At 47.7% G+C, this 21349-nt stretch overlaps 1 protein-coding gene across 1 annotated transcript in view; it reads left to right on the top strand.

The window, feature by feature from the left end:
- The first annotated feature begins 1404 nt into the window (after nucleotides 1-1404).
- The window catches only part of ADA2 (adenosine deaminase 2), a 40899-nt gene continuing 20954 nt past the window's right edge, over nucleotides 1405-21349 (top strand). Inside the window, exons 1-4 of the mRNA XM_003828297.5 lie at nucleotides 1405-2106; nucleotides 11737-12104; nucleotides 14191-14410; nucleotides 17677-17887. Coding sequence (XP_003828345.3) covers nucleotides 11783-12104; nucleotides 14191-14410; nucleotides 17677-17887 — 753 coding nt within the window. The 5' untranslated portion in view covers nucleotides 1405-2106; nucleotides 11737-11782. The remainder of the gene's footprint in view (nucleotides 2107-11736; nucleotides 12105-14190; nucleotides 14411-17676; nucleotides 17888-21349) is intronic.

Genomic DNA, 21349 nt, shown 5'->3' with positions numbered 1-21349 from the left:
CACACCGGGGCCTGGTAGGGGGGTCGGGGGCTGGGGGAGGGATAGCATTAGGAGAAATACCTAATGTAAATGATGTGTTGATGGGTGCAGCAAACCAACATGGCACAGGTATACCTATGTATCAAACCTGCACATTGTGCACATGTACCCTAGAACTTAAAGTATAAAAAAAACCCACAAAAAACCCTTCACATGATTTACTTTCAGAATTGGTGGTTTCCCTTTGTGCGGCGCTGGAATCAATCTTGTTTCTCCTTATTACTTGCGGTGCATTCTGCTTCCTCTAACTTTCAAAAAATTAGTGTTAAACTTTTTTTTTTTTTTTGAGACAAAATCTCACTCTGTCACCCAGACTGGAGTGCAATGGTGCAATCTCAGCTCACTGCAACCTCCACCTCCCGGGTTCAAGCAATTCTCCTGCCTCAGCCTCCCGAGTAGCTGGGATTACAGGTGCGCACCACCACACCTAATTTTTGTATTTTAGTAGAGGCTGGTCTCGAACCCCTTCCATTTTGATCCACCTGCCTCGGCCTCCCAAAGTGCTGGGATTACAGGCATGCACCACTGAGCCCGGCCTAGTCTTGAACTCTTGATGAGGGAATCCCTGACCCCTCTGTGTTTTCACTTTGGGATTTCTTCCTGTTTATTAAATGAATGACCTTGGTACTTTTTGGAGAAAATGACAAAAAGGAGCATCAAGGCTCCAGATGTATGGGAGCTGCAGAACTGAAACTGCCGTGGGCTTCTGGGGGTAGATTTGGGGTCTGGGGGTAGATTTGAGTGGGACTGGGGAGGAGTGGGGTGCAATCGAGTCTTTAGACCGTGCGTGTGACATGGAGGTCCCTGATGTAGCCTCCCATGTCTGCATTTCTAATTGGCTTGGATGAGGCATCCCAATAGTTACTTCTAAGAATAGTCACGGCTAATATTTATCAAGAGCTTTCTATGTGGCAGGTACTTTGCATGTGTTTTTCCTTTAATTCTGACAATGGACCCTCTGTGGTGGGTGCTTTTATTATCCACATTTTCAGATGAGGAAACTGAAGTATAGAGAGTTGAAACAACTTGGTCGAGGCCCCACTGCTACAGTGCTAAGGCCAGCTACAAAGCGAGGTCTGACTCCGACCGTCCTGGGTACAGGAGCCTTGTCTGCTCCACTTGTCCCTCGGAGCGTTGTTCTTGCTGGTCCTCTTCACACCCCAGCTCTTGTCTCCTACCTCCTGCCCCCTCTACTGTCCTGTCCCCACATCCATGATTTCCCCCCTAAAACATATATTTTATTATAGCTACTTTTTACCCTCTGTCTAATGGGTTGCCCCACAGTCCACAGCCACATTTTGAGGAAGGAGAACTTCCCAGAGTTCATGAACAGATTTTGGAGTGCCTCTTTGCGGTGCTTGTTTCCAAAACCAACATGCTGTGGACCTTTCAAAGACACAGTACACACAAACACACACACACCCTCCCTCCAACACAAAGAAACCCACATGCGGCCGGGCATGGTGGCTCACGCCTGTAATTCCAGCACTTTGGGAGGCCGAGGTGGGCGGATCACCTGAGGTCAGGAGTTCGAGAGCAGCCTGGCCAACATGGTGAAACCCCATTTCTTCTAAAAATACAAAAAATCAGTGGGGCATGGTGGTGCATGCCTGCAATCCCAGCTACTCGGGAGGCTGAGGCAGGAGAATTGCTTGAACCCGGGAGGCGGAGGTTGCAGTGAGCTGAGATTGCGCCATTGCACTCCAGCTTGGGCAACAAGAGTGAAACTCTGTCTACAAAAAAAAAAAAAACAAAAACAAAACCCACATGCACATAAACCGAAACACACACGAACACACAAACACCCACATGAACATGCGCACAAGCCCCCCACATCAAACTCAGATGCACACAGCAAGCATGCATGTAAGCCACACACTTGCCACTCCGGCTGCCTCAGCGCTGCAGAGCCCCTCTCCCCGGCCTCTAGTCGGATCCCTGGTGCACACTGGAGGGAAATAAAACCTACCCCAACAGGAAGTGAAACAGTTGGTGAGCTTTTCCGGTGCTCTGCACAGATGCTGGGGCACTGAGCAAACAGCCCTCAGTTTCTGGAGCTGTTCCGAGGTAACTGGGGTCCTTTGGGAGCTGTGGGATGATGAGGTTCAGGAGGTAGCTGGGAAGTCCGGAGCTTGGGCTTGATCCACCTGCACCTTTCCCTGTCTCCATCTGAGATGGGTCTGAGACTCAGTGGAGGAGTAACAGGCTTTCTCCCAACAGGCTTTTGAAAATGGGCCCAAGGGCATTTACTCAGGACCACAGATGCATGTGGCCTACTCCACTGTCACCAGGCTGGAGTGTGGTGGCACGATCTCGGCTCTCTGCAACTTCTGCCTCTCGAGTTCAAGCCATTCTTGTGCCTCAGCCTCCCTAATAGCTGTGATTACAGGTGCCCACCACCACGCCCGGCTAATTTTTGTATTTTTAGTAGAGACGGGGTTTCACCGTGTTGGCCAGGCTGGTCTTGAATGACTGACGTCAGGTGATCTGCCCGCCTCGGCCTCCCAAAGAGCTGGGATCACAGGCAGAGCCACCACACCCAGCCTCCTTTCTTCTTAGTCTGGAAGCAAACTACTTTATGAAGTTTTCATGCATCCTCTTTTAAAAGTAAAAGGAAAATCTTGTGGAGGAGAGAAGATGAAGTAGATACAGCAATAAATTGTGAAGAGGGATTGTTTTTTCTAGTATTCAACCAGGCAGGTCTTGACCAGCATTAGATAAACTTCTGTCTGGCAGCCTGGAAAAGTTCACAGTTGCTGGGACACAAATGCTTTTGGGGTCCTTCTTGGAGAGGATGGAGTTGAAGATTTGGGAGCTTGATGGCCTTTGTTATGTGTCACCAGGGAGACAGGGACAAGGGGTGGGGCTGTTGATGGAGAATGTGGCATGGGGTAGGTGGGATGGTGACATAGAAGTCACCGTGCTCCTGCCCTAGAGATTTTAGTAGCAGGCAAACACCATGGTCAAAAAAGAGAGTCAAGGACTTAATGAAGTTAAAGGGGTTCTGCTGAAGTCCAGCACTCTGATTTTGGGGGTACAGCTTCTGCCATAACTGCATATTGCTGATACTAGTTCCTTCTTAAAATTTTCTTTGCTATCTGATATACTACAGAATAACTGAGCTGGGAAGAATCTTGGATATTAAAATGATTTAATGAGTAGCAAACTTTCCATTTTTGTCATATCCTTGCACCTCTGTTTACTTAATATTTTTCTTTAACTTAAAAATTTTTCAACAAAAACAATAATAGTTACGATATCATGGGTTTGATGTGCTAATACATGTTTTAAAATTACCTATCTGTCAACATAACCCCTATCCATTTGTGAGCCACCTAAGATTGTATTTATGCCACTGATGATATTCATGCTGCACTTGGAAAACCACTGATCTTGTCCAAGTTACCTTTTTTGTAGGTGAGGACACTGAGATCTGGAGATGTTAGTGATTTGCCCAAGGTTGCACAGTTAGAATGATACTAATTTGAGGCTGTTCCTAAGGTCTCCTAATTTACAGTCTTGACATGTTCCAGTATGCTGTATCATACTTTCAAGTGTAGAGAAACAATCGTTTTATTTTCATTTTAAAAATTTTATTTACGTATTTATTTTTGAGACAGAGTCTTGCTCTGTCTCCCAGGCTGGAGTGCAGTGGTGCAATCTAGGCTCACAGAAACCTCCGCCTCCCAGGTTCAAGAGCTTCTCATGCCTCAGCCTCATGAGTAGCTGCGACTACAGGTTCAATACACCACGCCTGGCTAATTTTTGTATTTTGGTTTTGCTATGTTGCCCAGGCTGGTATCGAACTCCTGGGCACCAGTGATCTGCCCACCTCAGCCTCCCAAAGTGCTGGGATTATAGGCATGAGCCACTGCCCCTTCTTAAATGTAATTCAAATAGATAACCCAGGTAAAGGAGCAGCATAGAGCCTTGTGTGAGGAGATGCTGAATACATTTCCTTCCTTCAGTCCCTGCTCGTTGCCACCCTGAACTGGCTGCTGTCTGCAAGTTTTGATAATCCTTTCTAATGCTAATGCTCTGAAATACCAAGATGCTGTACCTTGGTGTGGCCACAGAATGATTGACTGTGCTGTGCAAGGTACTCAATCTAAAGACTGTCAGTTCTGGGGCAATTTCCTGTATTCCTTATTGGCTTATTTCCTTCACCTGTTTTTTTTTTTCTTTTTCCTTCTGAAATGTCTGTTATTTGGGTGTTGGATTTCTTCAACCAATAATCATCTCATTTTCTTTTCTCCTATTTTGCTTTACTTTTAAAAGTATTTTCTTTAACTTCATTTTTAATATTGCTAGTAAATTTTTAAACATTCGGCTTTGCTGTTTTTAATTTCTGAAAGTTCTTTCTAATTCTCATTTTTTTAATCACCTCCTGGTCCTGTTTTACACACACAATGTTTTATGTCTTTAAGGATGTTAATTACAGTTCTTTCAGATTTTTCTTTTATTTCCTGTGTTGCTTTGTTTCCTCTCAGTTCCTTATCTCTGTGTGTTTTGTTTTGGTTTCTTTCTCAGGTTGAAGCATGTCTTATGATCTTGTGCTCTGGTTATATTTGTTATTTATTTATTTATTTTAACTTTAATTCATTTTATTTGAGTCTCTCTCTCTCTATATATATGTGTGTGTGTTTTTTTTTTTTTTTGAGGTGGAGTGTTGCTCTGTTGCCAGGCTGGAGTGCAGTGGCATGAACTCAGCTCACTGCAACCTCTGCCCTCTGGGTTCAAGCAAGTTTCCTGCCTCAGCCTCCCAAGTAGCTGGGATTACAGGCACATGCCACATGGCTAGTTTTTGTATTTTTAGTAGAGACAGGGTTTTGCCATGTTGGCCAGGCTGGTCTTGAACTCCTGACCTTGTGATCCACCCGCCTCGGCCTCCCTAAGTGCTGGGATTACAGGCATGAGCCACCATGCCCGGTCTTAGTTACTCTGAAATATACATAATATTATTGCTAAGTATAGTCACCCTAGTCTAGTATGAAACATTAGAACTTATTTCTTCTATCTAACTGTAGGTTTTTTTTTTTTCCTGGGAGTGGGGCAGATAGGGTTTCACTCTGTCACCCAGGCAGGAGTGCAATGGCACCATCATGGCTCACTGCAGCCTTGACCTCCCAGACTCAAGTGATCCTCCCACCTCAGCCTGCTGAGTAGCTGGGAGTACAGGTGTGTACCACTACACATGGATAATTTTTATTATTATATTTATTTATTTATTTTGAGATGAAGTCTTGCTTCTTCCCCAGGCTGGAGTGCAGTGGTGCGATATCGGCTCACTGCAACCTCCGCCTCTCAGGTTCAAGCGATTCTCCTGCCTCAGCCTCCTGTGTAGTTGGGATTACAGGTGCACGCCAGCACGCCTGACTAATTTTTGTATTTTTAGTAGAGATGGGGTTTCACCATGTTGGTCAGGCTGGTCTCGAACTCCTGACCTCGTGATCTGCCTGCCGATAATTTTTAAATTTTTTGTAGAGATGGGGGTCTCACTTTGTTGCCCAGGCCAGTCTTCAACTTCTAGGCTCAAGTGATTCTCCTGCCTCAGCCTCTTGAAGTGCCTGTCTATTTGTACCCATAACCAACTTCTCTCCATCCCCTGTGTCTACCCCAACCCTTCATAGTCTCTGGTGTCTATCTTTCTATTCTCTATGTCTATGAGATCAACTTCCTTAGCTCTCACACATGAGTGGGAACATACGGTGTTTGTCCTTCTGTGTCTGGCTTATTTCGTTTAACATTATGTCTTCTAGTTCCGTGCATGTTGGTGCAAATGACGTGATTTTTTTTTTCTTTTTCTTTTTTTTTTTTTTTTTGAGACGGAGTCTTGCTCTGTCGCCCAGGCTGGAGTGCAATGGCATGATCTCGGCTCACTGCAACCTCCGCCTCCTGGGTTCAAGCAATTCTCCTGCCTCAGGAGCTGGGATTACAGGCGTCCGCCACCACGCTCAGCTAATTTTTGTATTTTTAGTAGAGACGGGGTTTCACCATGTTGGTCAGGCTGGTCTCAAACCCCTGACCTCGTGATCCACCTGCCTCGGCCTCCCAAAGTGCTGGGATTACAGGCGTAAGCCACCGTGCCCAGCCCGTGATTTCATTTTTTAATGGCTGAGTAGTATTCCATTGTGTATATATGCCACATTTTCTTTCTTTTTTAAATAACTGGCTTCTGCTTTCTTGTGTAATTTACACAGGAGAACCCCAAATTCCACACTTTGTTTTTCTCTTCTGCCTCTGTTATTCTTTCAATATGTATGTCCACAGAGATCGTTTCTCCCAATAGCATATGCGGTTTGATCCTCAACCAGGACACACAGGCCCTACAAAATCCCAGCCCTCCAAGACGGATGCCTGGGCCCTCCCATTTGACTGCACCCATGTCTGTTTGTACTGGGGCTCTGCCCTGGTCCTGTCACCCCTGAGGTGTCCTTAGGGTAGGAATGCCAGACAGGCTCCGTGTGATGTGTCAACTCTGAATAAATACAAGAGGTTGCTAGGAGCCCCCAGCTGAGGATTGACAGGCAGGCTATATCTGGCCTCCATTTCAAAGAATGCTGTGATCCATTAGCAATGTCTGCCATGGCAATACCCATTAGAAGTACCTGGAAGGAGGGTTTTGGGGAATGGGCTCAGAAAGGAACAAAGTGTTTCCTTCCATTCTTGCCTTAGGTGGCTGTTCTGCCACCCAGGCTGTGCTGTCTCAGTGGCCAGTGGCTGAGGAGGAAGTCTGAAGGCCACAGAGTTGCAAATGGCTTCCCTGGGGCCTGCAGGACCAGCATAGGCCCCAAGCTAGAGGAAGCTTGGAGGGGCACCCATGCTGGGTCCTGCGGAGCTCTGCATACTACAGGCCACCCTGGCATTAGCTCCTTATCCTCTGGAGTCCATCTGATCCTGGAGAAGACAGCTGGCTGGCCTCAGAGCGTTAGATGCAACTCGGGGATAAAAACATTTTTACATGGTACGGACACAGAAATGGGCTTTACCTCTGAATAAACTTAGAAACTTTCCATCCGAACTAAAAGGGTGTATCTTCTATATGTTGCCAAGAAACCTAAACTGAGTACAAGGACAATTTTACTTTAATCAAGTTACAGAATGAGGGTACACAGCTTCGAAAAGCAGTTTGTAGCAGAAGATGCGAGGGTGTGTGTAAAGCCATGTTTCTAGAATATACCAAAGGAAACACACACAACCCCAGCATGGCCTTTTGCCAACCCTCGATGCTGCTCCCTACTGGCGGCAGGCGGCTATTTCGTCCAGCTGACTCTGGGAATGTAATGCTCCTTGAGTGTGTCCAGGTGTCTGTTGAAGTCCTCCACTCTCTGCTTGTGGGTTTTGGATGCTTTTTTTTTTTTTTTTTTTTTTTTTTGAGACAGAGTTTCGCTCTTGTTGCTCAGGCTGGAGTGCAATGGAACAATCTTGGCTCACTGCAACCTCTCCCTCCCGGGTTCAAGCGATTCTCCTGCCTCAGCCTCCTGAGTAGCTGGAATTACAGGCACACACCACCACACCCAGCTAATTTTTTGTATTTTTAATAGAGACGGGGTTTCACCGTGTTGGTCAGACTGGTCTTGAACTCCTGACTTCAGGCGATCTACCCGCCTCAGCCTCCTGAAGTGCTGGGATTACAGGCGTGAGTCACCAAGCCTGGCCTGGATGCTTTCTTGAGGATCCTTTCCATTGCCGCTTCTCCTGCATTTTCTCAAAGGCTGCGCGGGCCGGGGTCCACTTGTCCAGGCCGTGCTGCTTCTCCCCCTCGTTCTTTTTGTTCATTCCCATTGATTCCGGGAGTTTAGCTTTGTCTTTGTCCTTCTTTTTCTTCTTCCGCTTGGTCACTCTGAGCTCTGCGACGCCTTTCAGCTTTAGAAGTCCTTTTTGTACCTGCTCGTAGGCATCCACGACACTCCCCGGTGCTTCGGTAGATGGACTTGCCGCCATGTTTTCTTTATCCGTTGATCTGTTGGTGGACACTTGGGTTGTTTCCATAACTTTGCTATTGTGAATAGTGCTGCAATAAGCATCCGAGTACAGGTATCCCTTTGACATACTGATTTCCTTCCCTTTGGATAGATACCCAGTAATGGGATTGCTGGATCGTATGGTAGTTCTATTTTTAGTTTTTCAAGAAATATCCATACTGTTCTCCATAGTGGCTGTACTAGTTTGCACTCCCACCAGTGGTGTAAGGAGCTCCTTTTTCTCTACATCCTCACCAGCATCTGTTATTTTTTGCCTTTTAAGTAATAGCCATTTTTTGAGGTGGGGTGAGACGATCTCATTGTAGTTTTGATTTGCACTCCCCCGGTGATTAGAAAAAATGTTGGCTGGGCCTGGTGGCTCAGATCTATAATCCCAGAATGTCGAGAGGTAGAGGCAGGAGGATGGCTTGAGCCCAGGAGTTTGAGACCAGCCATGGCAACATAGTGAGACCCTGTCTCTACAGAAAAAAAAAAAAAAAATTAGCTGAGTGTGGTGGTACTACACTCAGCTACTCAGGAGGCTAGGGTGGGAGGATTCCTTGAAGCCGGGAGGTTGCCGCTGCAGCGAGCTTTGGAGTCCAACCATGTGGACTCACGCTACTGCATTCCAGCCTGGGCAACAGAGTAAGACCCTGTCTCAAGGAAAAAAAAGAAAGAAAGAAAGAAAGAAAGCAAAGCAAAGAAAAAAATTTGGGCATTTATTCGTATATGTATTGGCCATTTTGTATGTCTTTGGGTCTTTGGCCATTTTTTAAGTGAGATTATTTGTCCTTTTACTGTTGAGTTGTTTGATTTCCTTATATAGTCTGGATATTAGCTCTCCATCAGATAACTAATTTGTAAATATTTTCTCCTATTCAAGAGATTGGCTGGGCACGGTGACTCACGCCTGTAATCCCAGCATTTTGGGAGGCCGAGGCAGGAGGATCACCTGAGGTCAGGAGTTCAAGACCAGCTTGGGCAACATAGTGAAACTCCGTCTCTACTACAAATACAAAAAAATTAGCTGGGCCTGGTGGCACATGCCTGTAGTCCCAGCTACTCAGGAGCTGGGAGGCTCAGGCAGAAGAACTACTTGGACCTGGGAGACAGAGATTGCAGTGAGCCAAGAAAAGGCTGGGCACAGTGGCTCATGTCTGTAATGCCAGTACTTTAGGAGTCCGAGGCTGGTGGATCACCTGAGGTCAGGAGTTCGAGACCAGCCTAACCAAGGTGGTGAAACCCCGTCTCTATTAAAAATATTAAAAAATTAGCTGGGCGTGGTGGCAGGTGTCTGTAATCCCAGCTACTCTGGAGGCTGAGGCAGGAGAATCGCTTGAACCTGGGAGGAGGAGGTTACAGTGAGCCGAGATTACGCCATTGTACTCCAGCCTGGGTGACAAGAGCGAAACTCCGTCCCCCCCAAAAGAAAAGAAAAGAAAAGAAAAAAATAGGTTGTCTCTTCATTCTGTTAATTGTTTCTTTGCTATTTAATTAATTAATTAATTTTTTTTTCCTCTTTTTTTGAGACGGAGTCTCACTCTATTGGCAGGCTGGAGTGCAGTGGCACGATCTCGGCTCACTGCAACCTCCGCCTCCCGGATTCAAGCAATTCTCCTGCCTCAGGCTCCTGAGTAGCTGGGACTACAGGTGCATGCCACCACGCCCAGCTAATTTTTGTATTTTCAGTAGAGACGGGGTTTCACCATGTTGGCCAGGATGCTCTCGATCTCTTGACCTCGTGATCCGTCCACCTCAGCCTCCCAAAGTGCTGGGATTACAGGGGTGAGCCACTGCGCCTGGCCAATTCATTTATTTATTAGAGAGGATTATGACTATGTTACCCAGGTTGGATTGCAGTGGCGCAATTTTGGCTCATTGCATCCTCGATTTCCCAGGCTCAGGTGAACTTCCCACCTCAGCCTCCCCAGTAGCTGGGACTACAGGTGTGCACCACCATGCCCAGATAATTTTTGTATCTTTTGTAGAGATGGAGTTTCAACATGTTGCTGAGAATGGTCTTGAACTCCTGGGCTTGAGCAATCCACCTGCTGTGCCAGCACCTGGTCTTATTTTAATTTTATTTATTTATTTTGAGATTGAGTCTTGCTCTGTCGCCCAGGCTGGAGTGCAGTGGCGCGATCTCAGCTTATTCTAACCTCTGCCTCCTGGGTTCAAGTGATTCTCCTGTCTCAGCCTCCCAAACAGCTGGGACTACAGGCATGCGTCAGCATGCCCAGCTAATTTTTGTATTTTTAGTAGAGACGGGTTTTCATCATATTGGCCAGGCTGGTCTCAAACTCCTGACCTCGTGATCCACCCGCCTCGGCCTCCTGAAGTGTTGGGATTACAGGCGTGAGCCACCGCGCCCAGCCGTATTTTTATTTTTTAATAAAAAAAATTTTTTTTTAGAGACAAGGTCTTGATCTGTTGCCAAGGCTGGAGTGCGGTGGTGAGATCAAAGCTCATTGCAGCCTCAAAGTACTGGGCTCAAGTGATGCTCCCGCTTCAGCCTCCTGAATAGCTGGGACCACAGGCATGCTGGTTATATTTAAAAGTAAAACACTGGCTGGGCGTGTTGGCTCATGCCTGTAGTCCCAGCACTTTGGGAGGCTGAGATGAGTGGATCACTTGAGGCTAGGAGTTCAAGACCAGCCTGGCCAATATGGTCTCTATTAAAAATACAAAAATTAGCTGGGTATGGTGACGCGTGCCTGTAGTCCCAGCCACTTGGGAGGCTGAGGCACAAGAATCGCTTAAACCCTGGAGGCGGAGGTTGTAGAGAGCCAAGATCACGTCACTGCAGTCCAGCCTGAGTGACAGAGCAAGACTCTGTCTTAAAAAAAACAAAAATTAAAATAAATAAAATAAAATAAAAGTGAACCACTAAAAATCAGATTGCAGTGTCTTTATGCATGAGCCAGGGCTTGTTTGACCTCATGGTGACCTTTAATTTGGGAAAACCTGCCGGGCGCGGTGACTCATGCCTGTAATCCCAGCACTTTGGGAGACTGAGGCTGGCGGATCACCTGAGGTCAGGAGTTCGAGACCAGCCTGACCAACATGGAGAAACCCCGTCTCTACTAAAAATACAAAATTAGCCGGGTGTGGTGATGCATGCCTGTAATCCCAGCTATTTGGGAGGCTGAGGCAGGAGAAGCACTTGAACCCGGGAGGCAGAGGTTGCAGTGAGCCGAGATCACACCATTACACTCCAGCCTAGGCAGCAAGAGTGAAACTCCATCTCAAAAAAAAAAAAAAAAAAAATGCCAGGTGGTGCAGTGGCTCACGCCTGTAATCCCAGCACTTTGGGAGGCCGAGGCAGGCAGATCACGAGGTCAGGAGATCGTGACCATCCTGTCTAACACAGTGAAACCCCGTCTCTACTAAAAATATAAAAAATTAGCCGGGCATGGTGGCGGGCACCTGTAGTTCCAGCTACTCGGGAGGCTGAGGCAGGAGAATGGTGTGAACCCAGGAGGCGGAGCTTGCAGTGAGCCGAGATTGCACCACCGCGCTCCAGCCTGGGCAGCAGAGCGAGACTCCGTCTCAAAAAAAAAAAAAAAATTGGGAAACCCCTACCTGTCTGTACCTGTAGGTCTTTTCTCTGGGGTCTGGAAGAAGAATCCTTCAATATCTTGCCTTCTGGTAATCTGAGAGCAGGGCGAGAAAAGGAAGATCAGAGTTCCACCCTTAAATCTGTAGGTTTTCACTCCCCCACTCTCCTTTGCAGTCCCGTGGAGTCTCCATCTGAGCCCTTTCCTCGTCCAGGCATCCCGATGTTGGTGGATGGCCCATCTGAGCGGCCAGCCCTGTGCTTCTTGCTGTTGGCTGTGGCAATGTCTTTCTTCGGCTCAGCTCTATCCATAGATGAAACACGGGCGCATCTGTTGTTGAAAGAAAAGATGATGCGGCTGGGGGGGCGGCTGGTGCTGAACACCAAGGAGGAGCTGGCCAATGAGAGGCTCATGACGCTCAAAATCGCTGAGATGAAGGAGGCCATGAGGACCCTGATATTCCCACCCAGCATGCACTTTTTCCAGGCCAAGCATCTCATTGAGAGAAGTCAAGTGTTTAATATTCTAAGGATGATGCCAAAAGGTAAGGTTTGGAAAGGGGTGGCTTGGGGTGCTGGGAAGGTAGAGGGACTCATCTTGGGGCTATTACTGTGCTTGCGGCTGTTGCTATTCTAGATGGAGCAGAGAAAGCCTCACTCAGCTGTTCTGCTCCTCTGTCCTTATGGGTAGACTAGGAAAAGGGTGTTGAAAACCAAAACCCCTGCTTCTTGGGGGACTCGCAGACAGTCAGGATTGGAAAAGCATCCAGCCCTGAGACTTTGCTATTCCCTTTTTAGTTTTCCCAGGGGCTAAGCTACCACATAGGATACAATGTGATATAGCATCCTGGAGTAGTATAAACACACCTCCATGAAACATGAAATAATTAGCATCCTGCACATATAAATAGCCAGGGGTGGTGGTGCACCTGTAATCCGAGCTACTCTGGAGGCTGAGTGGAGAGTATCGCTTGAGCCCAGGAGGTGGAGTTTGCAGGGAGCTATGATGGCACCTCTGCACTCCAGCCTGGGCGACAGAGCAAGACCCTGTTCCCCAAAAAATGTTAATTTTTTTTTATTAAAAAAATTTTTTTTTGAGACAGAGTCTCGCTCTGTCGCCCAGGCTGGAGTGCACTGGTGTGATCTTGGCTCACTGCAACCTCTGCCTCCCAGGTTCAAGTGATTCTCCTGCCTCAGCCTCCTGAGTAGCTGGGATTACGTGCATGAACCACCACACCTGGATAATTTTTGTACTTTCAGTAGAGACGGGGTTTCACCATGTTGGCCAGGCTGATCTCGAACACCTGAGCTCAGGCAATCCATACTCCTCGGCCTCCCAAAGTGCTGGGATTACAGGTGTGAGCCACTGCACCCGGCCAAAAATGTTAATTTAAAATGTAAAAATAATAGCAGCTTGCAGTTTACAAAGATTTAACACCTGTTTTTTTTTTTTTTCTTTTTTTTTTTTTTGAGACGGAGTCTTGTTCTGTCGCCCAGGCTGGAGTGCGGTGGTGCGATCTCAGCTCACTGCAACGTCCTTCTTCCAGGTTCAAGCAATTCTCCTGCCTCAGCCTCCCGAGTAGCTGGGATTACAGGCGCATGCCACCATGCCTGGCTAATTTTTGTATTTTTAGTAGAGATGGGGTTTCACCATGTTAGTCAAGCTGGTCTCGAACTCCTGACCTCGTGATCTGCCTGCCTCGGCCTCCCAAAGTGCTGGGGTTACAGGAGTGAGCCACTGTGCCCAGCTGTTTTTTTTTCTTTTAATGTTATAAATAGAGATTTAAAAAATAATAATAATCGTGAGGTCAGTAAAGTAGCATCCCCAGTTGCTGGGAGGCATAAGAGGGTGACACACTATAGCTCATGCAGCTGGGACAGCTGTCTGGATGCTCGTTTCAGGGCCAGGGGCTGGATGGGCGCAAGAAGCGCAGAGGGACAGCATGCACTGTGCCTAGGGGAGCAAGGGTCACAGCTGGTGTCTGGTGGGGAGGACAAGCATGGGGATTCAACTGGCAAAGCCTGCAGGCCAGAAGCTGTACAGACACAGGCCCAGCGCAGGGGATGAAAAGCCAGTGGGAGAGGAGTTGAGGGGCAGGATGAGAGGATGGAGGACAAGTGTGTGAAAAGGACCGTGGCCCTGGGGCTCATCCCAGTGTATCCCGTCATGCAGTGTTGGGTGGCCTCATTGAAAGGCTCGGGCTCCCATTGGAGAGCTAGAAGCCAATGGAGCCCCGACTTGAACCTCAGTTCTCTGGTTCCAAGCCTGATGCCCTCTCACTCTCCCATGCTGCCCCTCTTGGACAAGATCACCCCTGGCTCCTGATTAGTGAGACATGGAAGCCCCATCCTTAAACTAGAGCCTTAAACAAGTTCCGAGAAACATGTCTGGACAGAAATCCTTCTGCTTGCACGTCTTCTTGTGATCCACACTGTCCCCAAGCCCCGGAGCCCTGGGATGGGACTTCACCCCTTTGTCCCCAAGCCCTGGAGCCCTGGGATGGGACTTCACCCCTTTGTCCCCACAGCCCCAGAGTCCTGGGATGGGACTTCACCCCTTTGTCCCCAAGCCCTGGAGTCCTGGGATGGGACTTCACCCCGTTGTCTTCACCGTTCTTCTTCCCTCTCCAGGGGCTGCCTTGCACCTCCATGACATTGGCATCGTGACTATGGACTGGCTGGTGAGGAATGTCACCTACAGGCCTCACTGCCACATCTGTTTCACCCCAAGGGGGATCATGCAGTTCAGATTTGCTCACCCAACTCCCCGTACATCAGAAAAATGTTCCAAGTGGATTCTGCTGGAGGATTATCGGAAGCGGGTGCAGAACGTCACTGAGTTTGATGACAGGTGAGTAGTAGTTCAGAAAGCACATGTCCCAGGCCTGTCATGGGGTGGCAGTGGGTAGGTGTCTCCCTTGGTACAAACCTATAGATAAAAATCTGGCTTTAATAAAACATGAGGCAAGGCTGAGTGCGGTGGTTCACGCCTATAATCCCAGCACTTTGGGAGGCCAAGGCGAGCGGATCACTTGAGCCCAGGAGTTGCCAGTCTGGTCAACATGGTGAAACCCCATCTCTACCAAAAATACAAAAAATTAGCCAGGTGTGGTGCTGCACCTGTAGTCCCAGGTACTTGGGAGGCTGAGGCAGGAGGATCACTTTAACCCAGGAGGTTGAGGCCACAGTGAACTGAGATGGAGCCACTGTACTCCAGCCTGAGTGACAAAATAAAACCCTATCTCAAAAAAAAAAAAAAAAAAAAGCATGAGCACCTTTTTCTTTTAACCTTGCAGGATACTTTGCTCCACAAAAGCATTCAACACCTTTTCTATCCATAGTAGTTTTCTGGTGCACTTAAAATCTACAAAAAGCATTATCAGCAACACTATTTTTGTTTGTTATTATTATTATTTATTATTATTATTATTTGAGACAGGGTCTTGCTCTGTCACCCAGGTTGGAGTGTAGTGGCGTGATCTTGGCTCACAGCAGCCTCTGCCTCCCGGGTTCAAGCGATTTTCCTGCCTCAGCTTTCTGAGTAGCTGGGATTACAGACATGTGCCACCATGCCTGGCTAATTTTTGTATTTTTAGTAGAGACAGGTTTTCACCATGTTGGCCAGGCTGGTCTTGAAATCCTGACCTCAGGAGATCTGCCCATCTCGGCCTCCCAAAGTGCTGAGATTACAGGCATGAGTGACCGTGCCTAGTCAGCAACACTATTGCTGTAGCAAATGAGATTTGTCTGATGCTCAATAAGACCAGAGAGAATAAAAGTTCCTAGCTCTGAAGTGATGACAATCTAGCTGGAAGATAAATCTTGAAAATCTGATGCAGCAACTTCCTAACAGACTTGTATAGTATCATTATTATTATTACTATTTAAGACAGGGTCTCATTCTATCATCTAGGCTGGAGTGCAGTGGCACAATCTCGGCTCACTTCAGACTCAACCTCCCAGGCTGAAGCAATCCTCCTGTGTCAGCCTCCTGTGTCAGCTGAAGCAATCCTCCTGTGTCAGCACACTAGAGGTGTGCACCATCATGCCCAGCTAATTTTTGTATTTTTTGTGAGATGGGGTTTTGCCGTGTTGCCCAGGCTGGTCTTGAACTCTGCGGCTCAAGCCGTCCTCTCGCCTTGGCCTCCCAAAGTGCTAGGACTACAGGCATGAGCCGAGCCATTGTGCCTGGCATTGTATAGTAATATTATAAGTGACAATTAATTTGATCACAGAAATGTCTACAGAGTGCTCCCCTGAGGTTACTTCCCTTTATGAAATGAGAAACGTGAAGCTGAGCAAGGTTAATTAGCTGATGCAAGGACACACAGCTGGTAAATGGCCAGTTGGGGATACAAACCTGGGTGCTGATTCGAGTTATTTCCATTCCACTCCCTTCATTAACCTGCTCGAGCTGCCATAACAGAATACCACAGGCTGGGGACCTTAAACAATAGGAACTGATTTTCTCAAGCCGGGCACACTGGGTCATGCCTGTAATCCTAGCACTTCGGGAGGCTGAGGTGGGAGGATCACTTACACCCAGGAGTTCAAGACCAGCCTGGTGGCCGGGCGTGGTGGCTCATGCTTGTAATCCTAACACTTTGGGAGACCGAGGTGGGCGGATCACTTGAGGTCAGGAGTTCAAAACCAGCCAGGCCAACATGGTGAAACCCTGTCTCTACTAAAAATACAAAAAAATTAGCCGTGCATGCTGGCAGCCACCTGTAATCCCAGCTACTCGGGAGGCCAAGGCAGGAGAATCACTTGAACCTGGGAGGCGGAGGTTGCAGAGAGCTGAGATCATGCTACTGCACTCCAGCCTGGGCGACAGAGCAAGATTCTGTTTAAAAAAAAAAGAAAGAAAGAAAGACCAGTCTGGGCAACATAGTGAGATCCCCATCTCAACAAAAAATAAAAAATTAACCAGATGTGGTGGTGTACACCTATAGTCTCAGCTACCCCAGGGGGCTGACATAAGAGGATTGCTTGAGCCTGGGAGATTGAGGCTGCAGTGAGCTGTGATTGTGACACTGCACTCCAGCCTGGGCAACAGAGTGAGACCCTGTTTCAAAAAAAAAAAAAAAAAAAAAAAGAAGGAATTGATTTTCTCATGGTTCTGGAGGCTGGAAGTCTAAGATCAAGGTGCCAGGGCAGGGGTGGTTCCTCCTGAGCCCTCTGTCCTTGGTGTGCAGAAGGCTGCCTCTGGCTGTGTGCTCACATGGCCTTTCCTCTGTATGTGCACTTCTGCTGTCTCTTCTTCTCCTTCTTTTTTGTTTTTGAGATGAGTCTTGCTGTGTCGCTCAGGCTGGAGTACAGTGGTGCGATCTCAGCTCACTGCAACCTCCACTTCCAGGGTTCAAACAATTCTCTTGCCTCCCTAGTAACTGGGATTACAGTTGGACAAACCACCACGCCTGGCTAATTTTTGCATTTTAGTAGAGATGGGGTTTCACTATGTTGGCCAGGCTGATCTCAAACTCCTGACCTCAAATGATCCACCCATCTTGGCCTCCCAAAGTGTTAGGATTACAGGCGTGAGCCACCACGCCTGGCCTCCTCTTCTTACAAGGACAGCCATCTTATTAGGGTAGAGCCCCATCCTTACAACCTCATTTAGTCTTAATCATCTCTTTAAAATTCCCTTCTCCAAATGAGGGCTAGGGCTTCAATATTTGAATTTGGGGGTTTGGGGACACAAGTTAGTCCATAACATTCCCCAAAAAGAGCTTGGTCTAGTTTCCTGTCAGTGGGTATAGGAAGAAAAAAAGAGAGAGAGAGAGAGCTTTTTGGTCTAGAAAGTACAGTGGGGTCAGACAGGCCAAGCATACAGAGGGAGGACAGGAGCCAGGAGAGACTGGCTGGTGAGCTCTCATCTTAAGCAGTCTCCTGCGTTTGGGGTTTGGGTTTAAGCAGGCAGTGGGCTGCCTGGCCACAGGACCCATGCTTATATCGTGAGCCTGGGAATGTTCCCTTTGCCCCTTCCTTATCTCCACTCTAGGGTGAATCCTGTGAGCTGCTAGCTGGGATATGCAAGGTGGGTAGCAGTCCTATGGGTGCCCGGGGGCAGTGTCCTGGATCATGCCTCTGCCACTCCCCACTTCGTGTCTTGGACAGCTTGCTGAGGAATTTCACTCTGGTGACCCAGCACCCGGAGGTGATTTACACGAACCAAAATGTTGTCTGGTCGAAATTTGAAACCATCTTCTTCACCATCTCTGGTCTCATCCATTACGCACCAGTGTTCAGAGACTATGTCTTCCGGAGCATGCAGGAGTTCTATGAGGACAACGTGCTCTACATGGAGATCAGAGCCAGGCTGCTGCCGGTGAGCCCAGCTCTCCTCTCTGTTCCTCCCACCTCCTTTGCTCTGGCCTGACTCAGATCTTAGCTGGTAGAAGACTGAATGCTCATGAATTGACCACCCAGGTCTCTGGTGCAAGGGATCATGTGCCTTTCCAGGGGCCATCATGAGCAAGGAAACCTGAAATGGACTGGGCAGGCTCCAGCAAAACTGGGAACACATTCCGTGCTGCCCTTTGCCCCCCTGTTTCTCATGGTTCCCCGTTCTCCCCTCTGCCATGATACTCAGGGCCTCGTGACACAAGCTGAGAAGGAGAACTGGGATAGAGCCATCTTAGGGGCCAAAACAACGGGTTTGAAAAATAAAAGGAGCCACATGGCAGGGTGAGGGCAAGAGACATGCAGATGGATAATCGTCCATGGGATTTGGAAATTACAAGGTCACCTTTGAGCAGTTTCAGTAACATGCTGAGAAGAGAAACCCCATTTCTGGGAGTAGAAAAATGAAATACACGGCCGGGCACGGTGGCTCACACCTGTAATCCCAGCACTTTGGGAGGCCGAGGCGGGCAGATCACAAGGTCAAGAGTTTGAGACCAGCCTGGCCAACATGGTGAAACACTGTCTCTACTAAAAATACAAAAAATTAGCCGGACGTGGTAGCAGGAGCCTGTAGTCCCAGCTACTCGGGAGGCTGAGGCAGGAGAACACTTGAACCTGGGAAGCAGAGATTGCAGTGAGCCAAGATCACACCACTGCACTCCAGCCTAGGTGACAGAGTTAGATGTTGTCTCAAAAAACACACACACACACACACACAAAAAAAAAGAAGAAAGAAAGAAAGAAAGGAAAAGAGAAAGAAAAATGAAATACAGGTGATGAATTGGAGCCAGGTTTGGCTGATTAAAGGCTCTGAGTGTGATTTGAGAGAAAGAACATCGAGATAGCTGGAGGGAACCACAGGGGCCACAGGTTTCTTTTTAGGATGGAGAGACTTGTTTTGCACACAGAAGAAAGAAGTGTGGAGAGCTTAAAAAGAGAGGGGAGGCCAGGCGCATTGGCTCACGCCTATAATCCCAGCACTTTGGGAGGCTAAGGCTGGTGGATCACTTGAGGCCAGGAGTTTGAAACCAGCCTGGTCAACATGGCGAAATTCCATCTCTACTAAAAATACAAAAATTAGCTGTTGGCCAGGCGAGGTGGCTCATGCCTGTAATCTCAGCACTCGGGAGGCTGAGGCAGGCGGATCACGAGGTGGAGATCGAGACCATCCTGGCCAACATGGTGAAACCCTGTCTCTACTAAAAATACAAAAATTAGCTGGGCGTGATGGCGCATGCCTGTACTTCTAGCTACTTGGGAGGCTGAGGCAGGAGAATTGCTTGAACCTGGGAGGCGGAGGTTGCAGTGAGCAGAGATTGTGTCATTGCACTCTAGCCTGAGTGACAGAGTGAGACTCTGTCTCAAAAAAAAAAAAATTAGCTGGCATGGTGGTGCGCACCTGTAATCAGCTACTCGGGAGGCTGAGGCGGGAGAATCACTTGAACCCAGGGGGAGGAGCTTGCAGTGAGCAGAGATACTGCCATTGCTCTTCAGCCTGGATGACAGAGCCAGACTCCATCTCAAAAAAAAAAAAAAAAAAAGAAAAAAAAAATTTGATTTTAAGGAAGGAAGTTTGGAGAGAGTGAAATGGAAAGGAGTAGAAAGAGTCCAAAAGAAGGGAGCATCATCAAAAAAATCTGATTTTTGGGTCTTGCATTTTGGCCAGAAGCAAAGGATAACTGAGGTTAGGTACTCTGAGATGGACTGACACCAGGCTCCGTGTTGGTAGGGGAGGGATCTTTCGAGGAGAGCAGCTCTAGGTGCTCAAATACTGCTAGAGTTTTATTTCAGTGAGTTTATTGGAGAGAACTTTCCTGAGGATGTTTTTGTTGGGCTGGGGGAGATGGGGTATTGTGGGAGTGGGCAGGATCCCTGGGTGTTCTATGTGGTGAGCTCAGACGGGTTTGAGCTGGTTAAAGGTTATCAGTGGCTTGAGGAAAGTGACCTTTGGTAGAGTCTTCTCCACATTGTATCCAAGAGAGTCTGCTCGTTCATTTACATATTGATCGGATACACAAATGCCTTGGGGACTGACAGTTAAGCTTGTGGAAAGGCCCACATGGTGGCAGTATTTTAGTTTTGTTAGCATATTCTGTAGTCTTTTATACGCTCCGAAGTTTACTGTTTGTAGACCCAGAAGTGATAGGACTCCGCAGGATCAATACACACTGAACAAATTCATAAGGGATAGATGTGTAAACAAGAAAGTCAGAATGCTGTTATCATTCGGACCAGACACTTATGCTTCATCAGGAAATTCTCCTCTTTTCTTTTCTTTCTTCTTCTTTTTTTTTTTTGACAGAATTTCTGTCGCCCAGGCTGGAGTGTAGTGGTAATGATCTTGCCTCACTGCAACCTCCACCTCCCAGGTTCAAGCGATTCTCGTGCCTCAGCCTCCCGAGTAGCTGGGACTACAGATGCACACCACCATGCCTGGCTAATTTTTTGTATTTTCAGTAAATGGGGTTTCACCATGTTGGCCAGGTTAGTCTTGAACTCCTGACCTCAGCTGATCCACTCGTTATTCAAGTTATTCCAGTTTGTGGGTCTCAACTCTCCCTTTGCTTGGCATCCTGGACTGACCCACCTTTTTCCTTAGATATGTTTTTTTTTTTTTTTTGAGGCAGAGTTTCGCTCTTGTTGCCCAGGCTGGAGTGCAATGGCACCATCTTGGCTTACTGCAACCTCCGCCTCCTGGGTTCAAGGGAACCTCCTGCCTCAGCCTCTGGAATAGCTGGGATTACAGGCGTGCACCACCACACCCAGCTAATTTTTGTATTATTAGTAGAGACAGGGTTTTACCATGTTGGCCAGGCTGGTCTTGCACTCCTGACCTCAGGTGATCCACCCACCTCGGCCTCCCAAAGATTACGAGCCACCATGCCCGGCCTTTTCCTTAGATATGTTAATACCCTTGGTGAGTTTAGCGGCAAGGCTGGATCCTGGAGAGTCCGATCTCTTGTGTGATCTGCATGTCTCCACTTGGATCTGTTGCTTGTTTTCTATTTTAACTCTCTGAGTGCAGAGTTATATTTCCATTTCTGAGTTCTTGAGAAGTGGGAGGGGAACATTAACTTTGCCTTGCAGTGGAGCTTTCATCAGTTTTGTGGACAGAGCAGACAGACAAGACACAGGACACAAATCATCCTTTTAAAAGAAAAGAGAGGGTCTCATCTTTTATTGAGAAAAGAATTTCTGAAAAGGGAGGCGCTGGCAAAAATTGATGAGCTGACTTTGCTCCTGGCCTAGGTAGGCTGGAAGAAACTGCACTTCCCAGAGCAGGTGATTCTTGTGTTTGTTTGTTTGTTTTTGAGACATTCTGTGTTGCCCAGGCTGGAGTAAAGTGGTGTGATCTTGGCGCATTGTAACCTCCGCCTCCCGGATT

The sequence above is a fragment of the Pan paniscus genome, chromosome 23 (genome assembly GCF_029289425.2).
Source record: "Pan paniscus chromosome 23, NHGRI_mPanPan1-v2.0_pri, whole genome shotgun sequence".
Lineage (NCBI taxonomy): Eukaryota > Metazoa > Chordata > Mammalia > Primates > Hominidae > Pan > Pan paniscus.
This window is presented reverse-complemented; position numbering and strand designations above follow the sequence as displayed.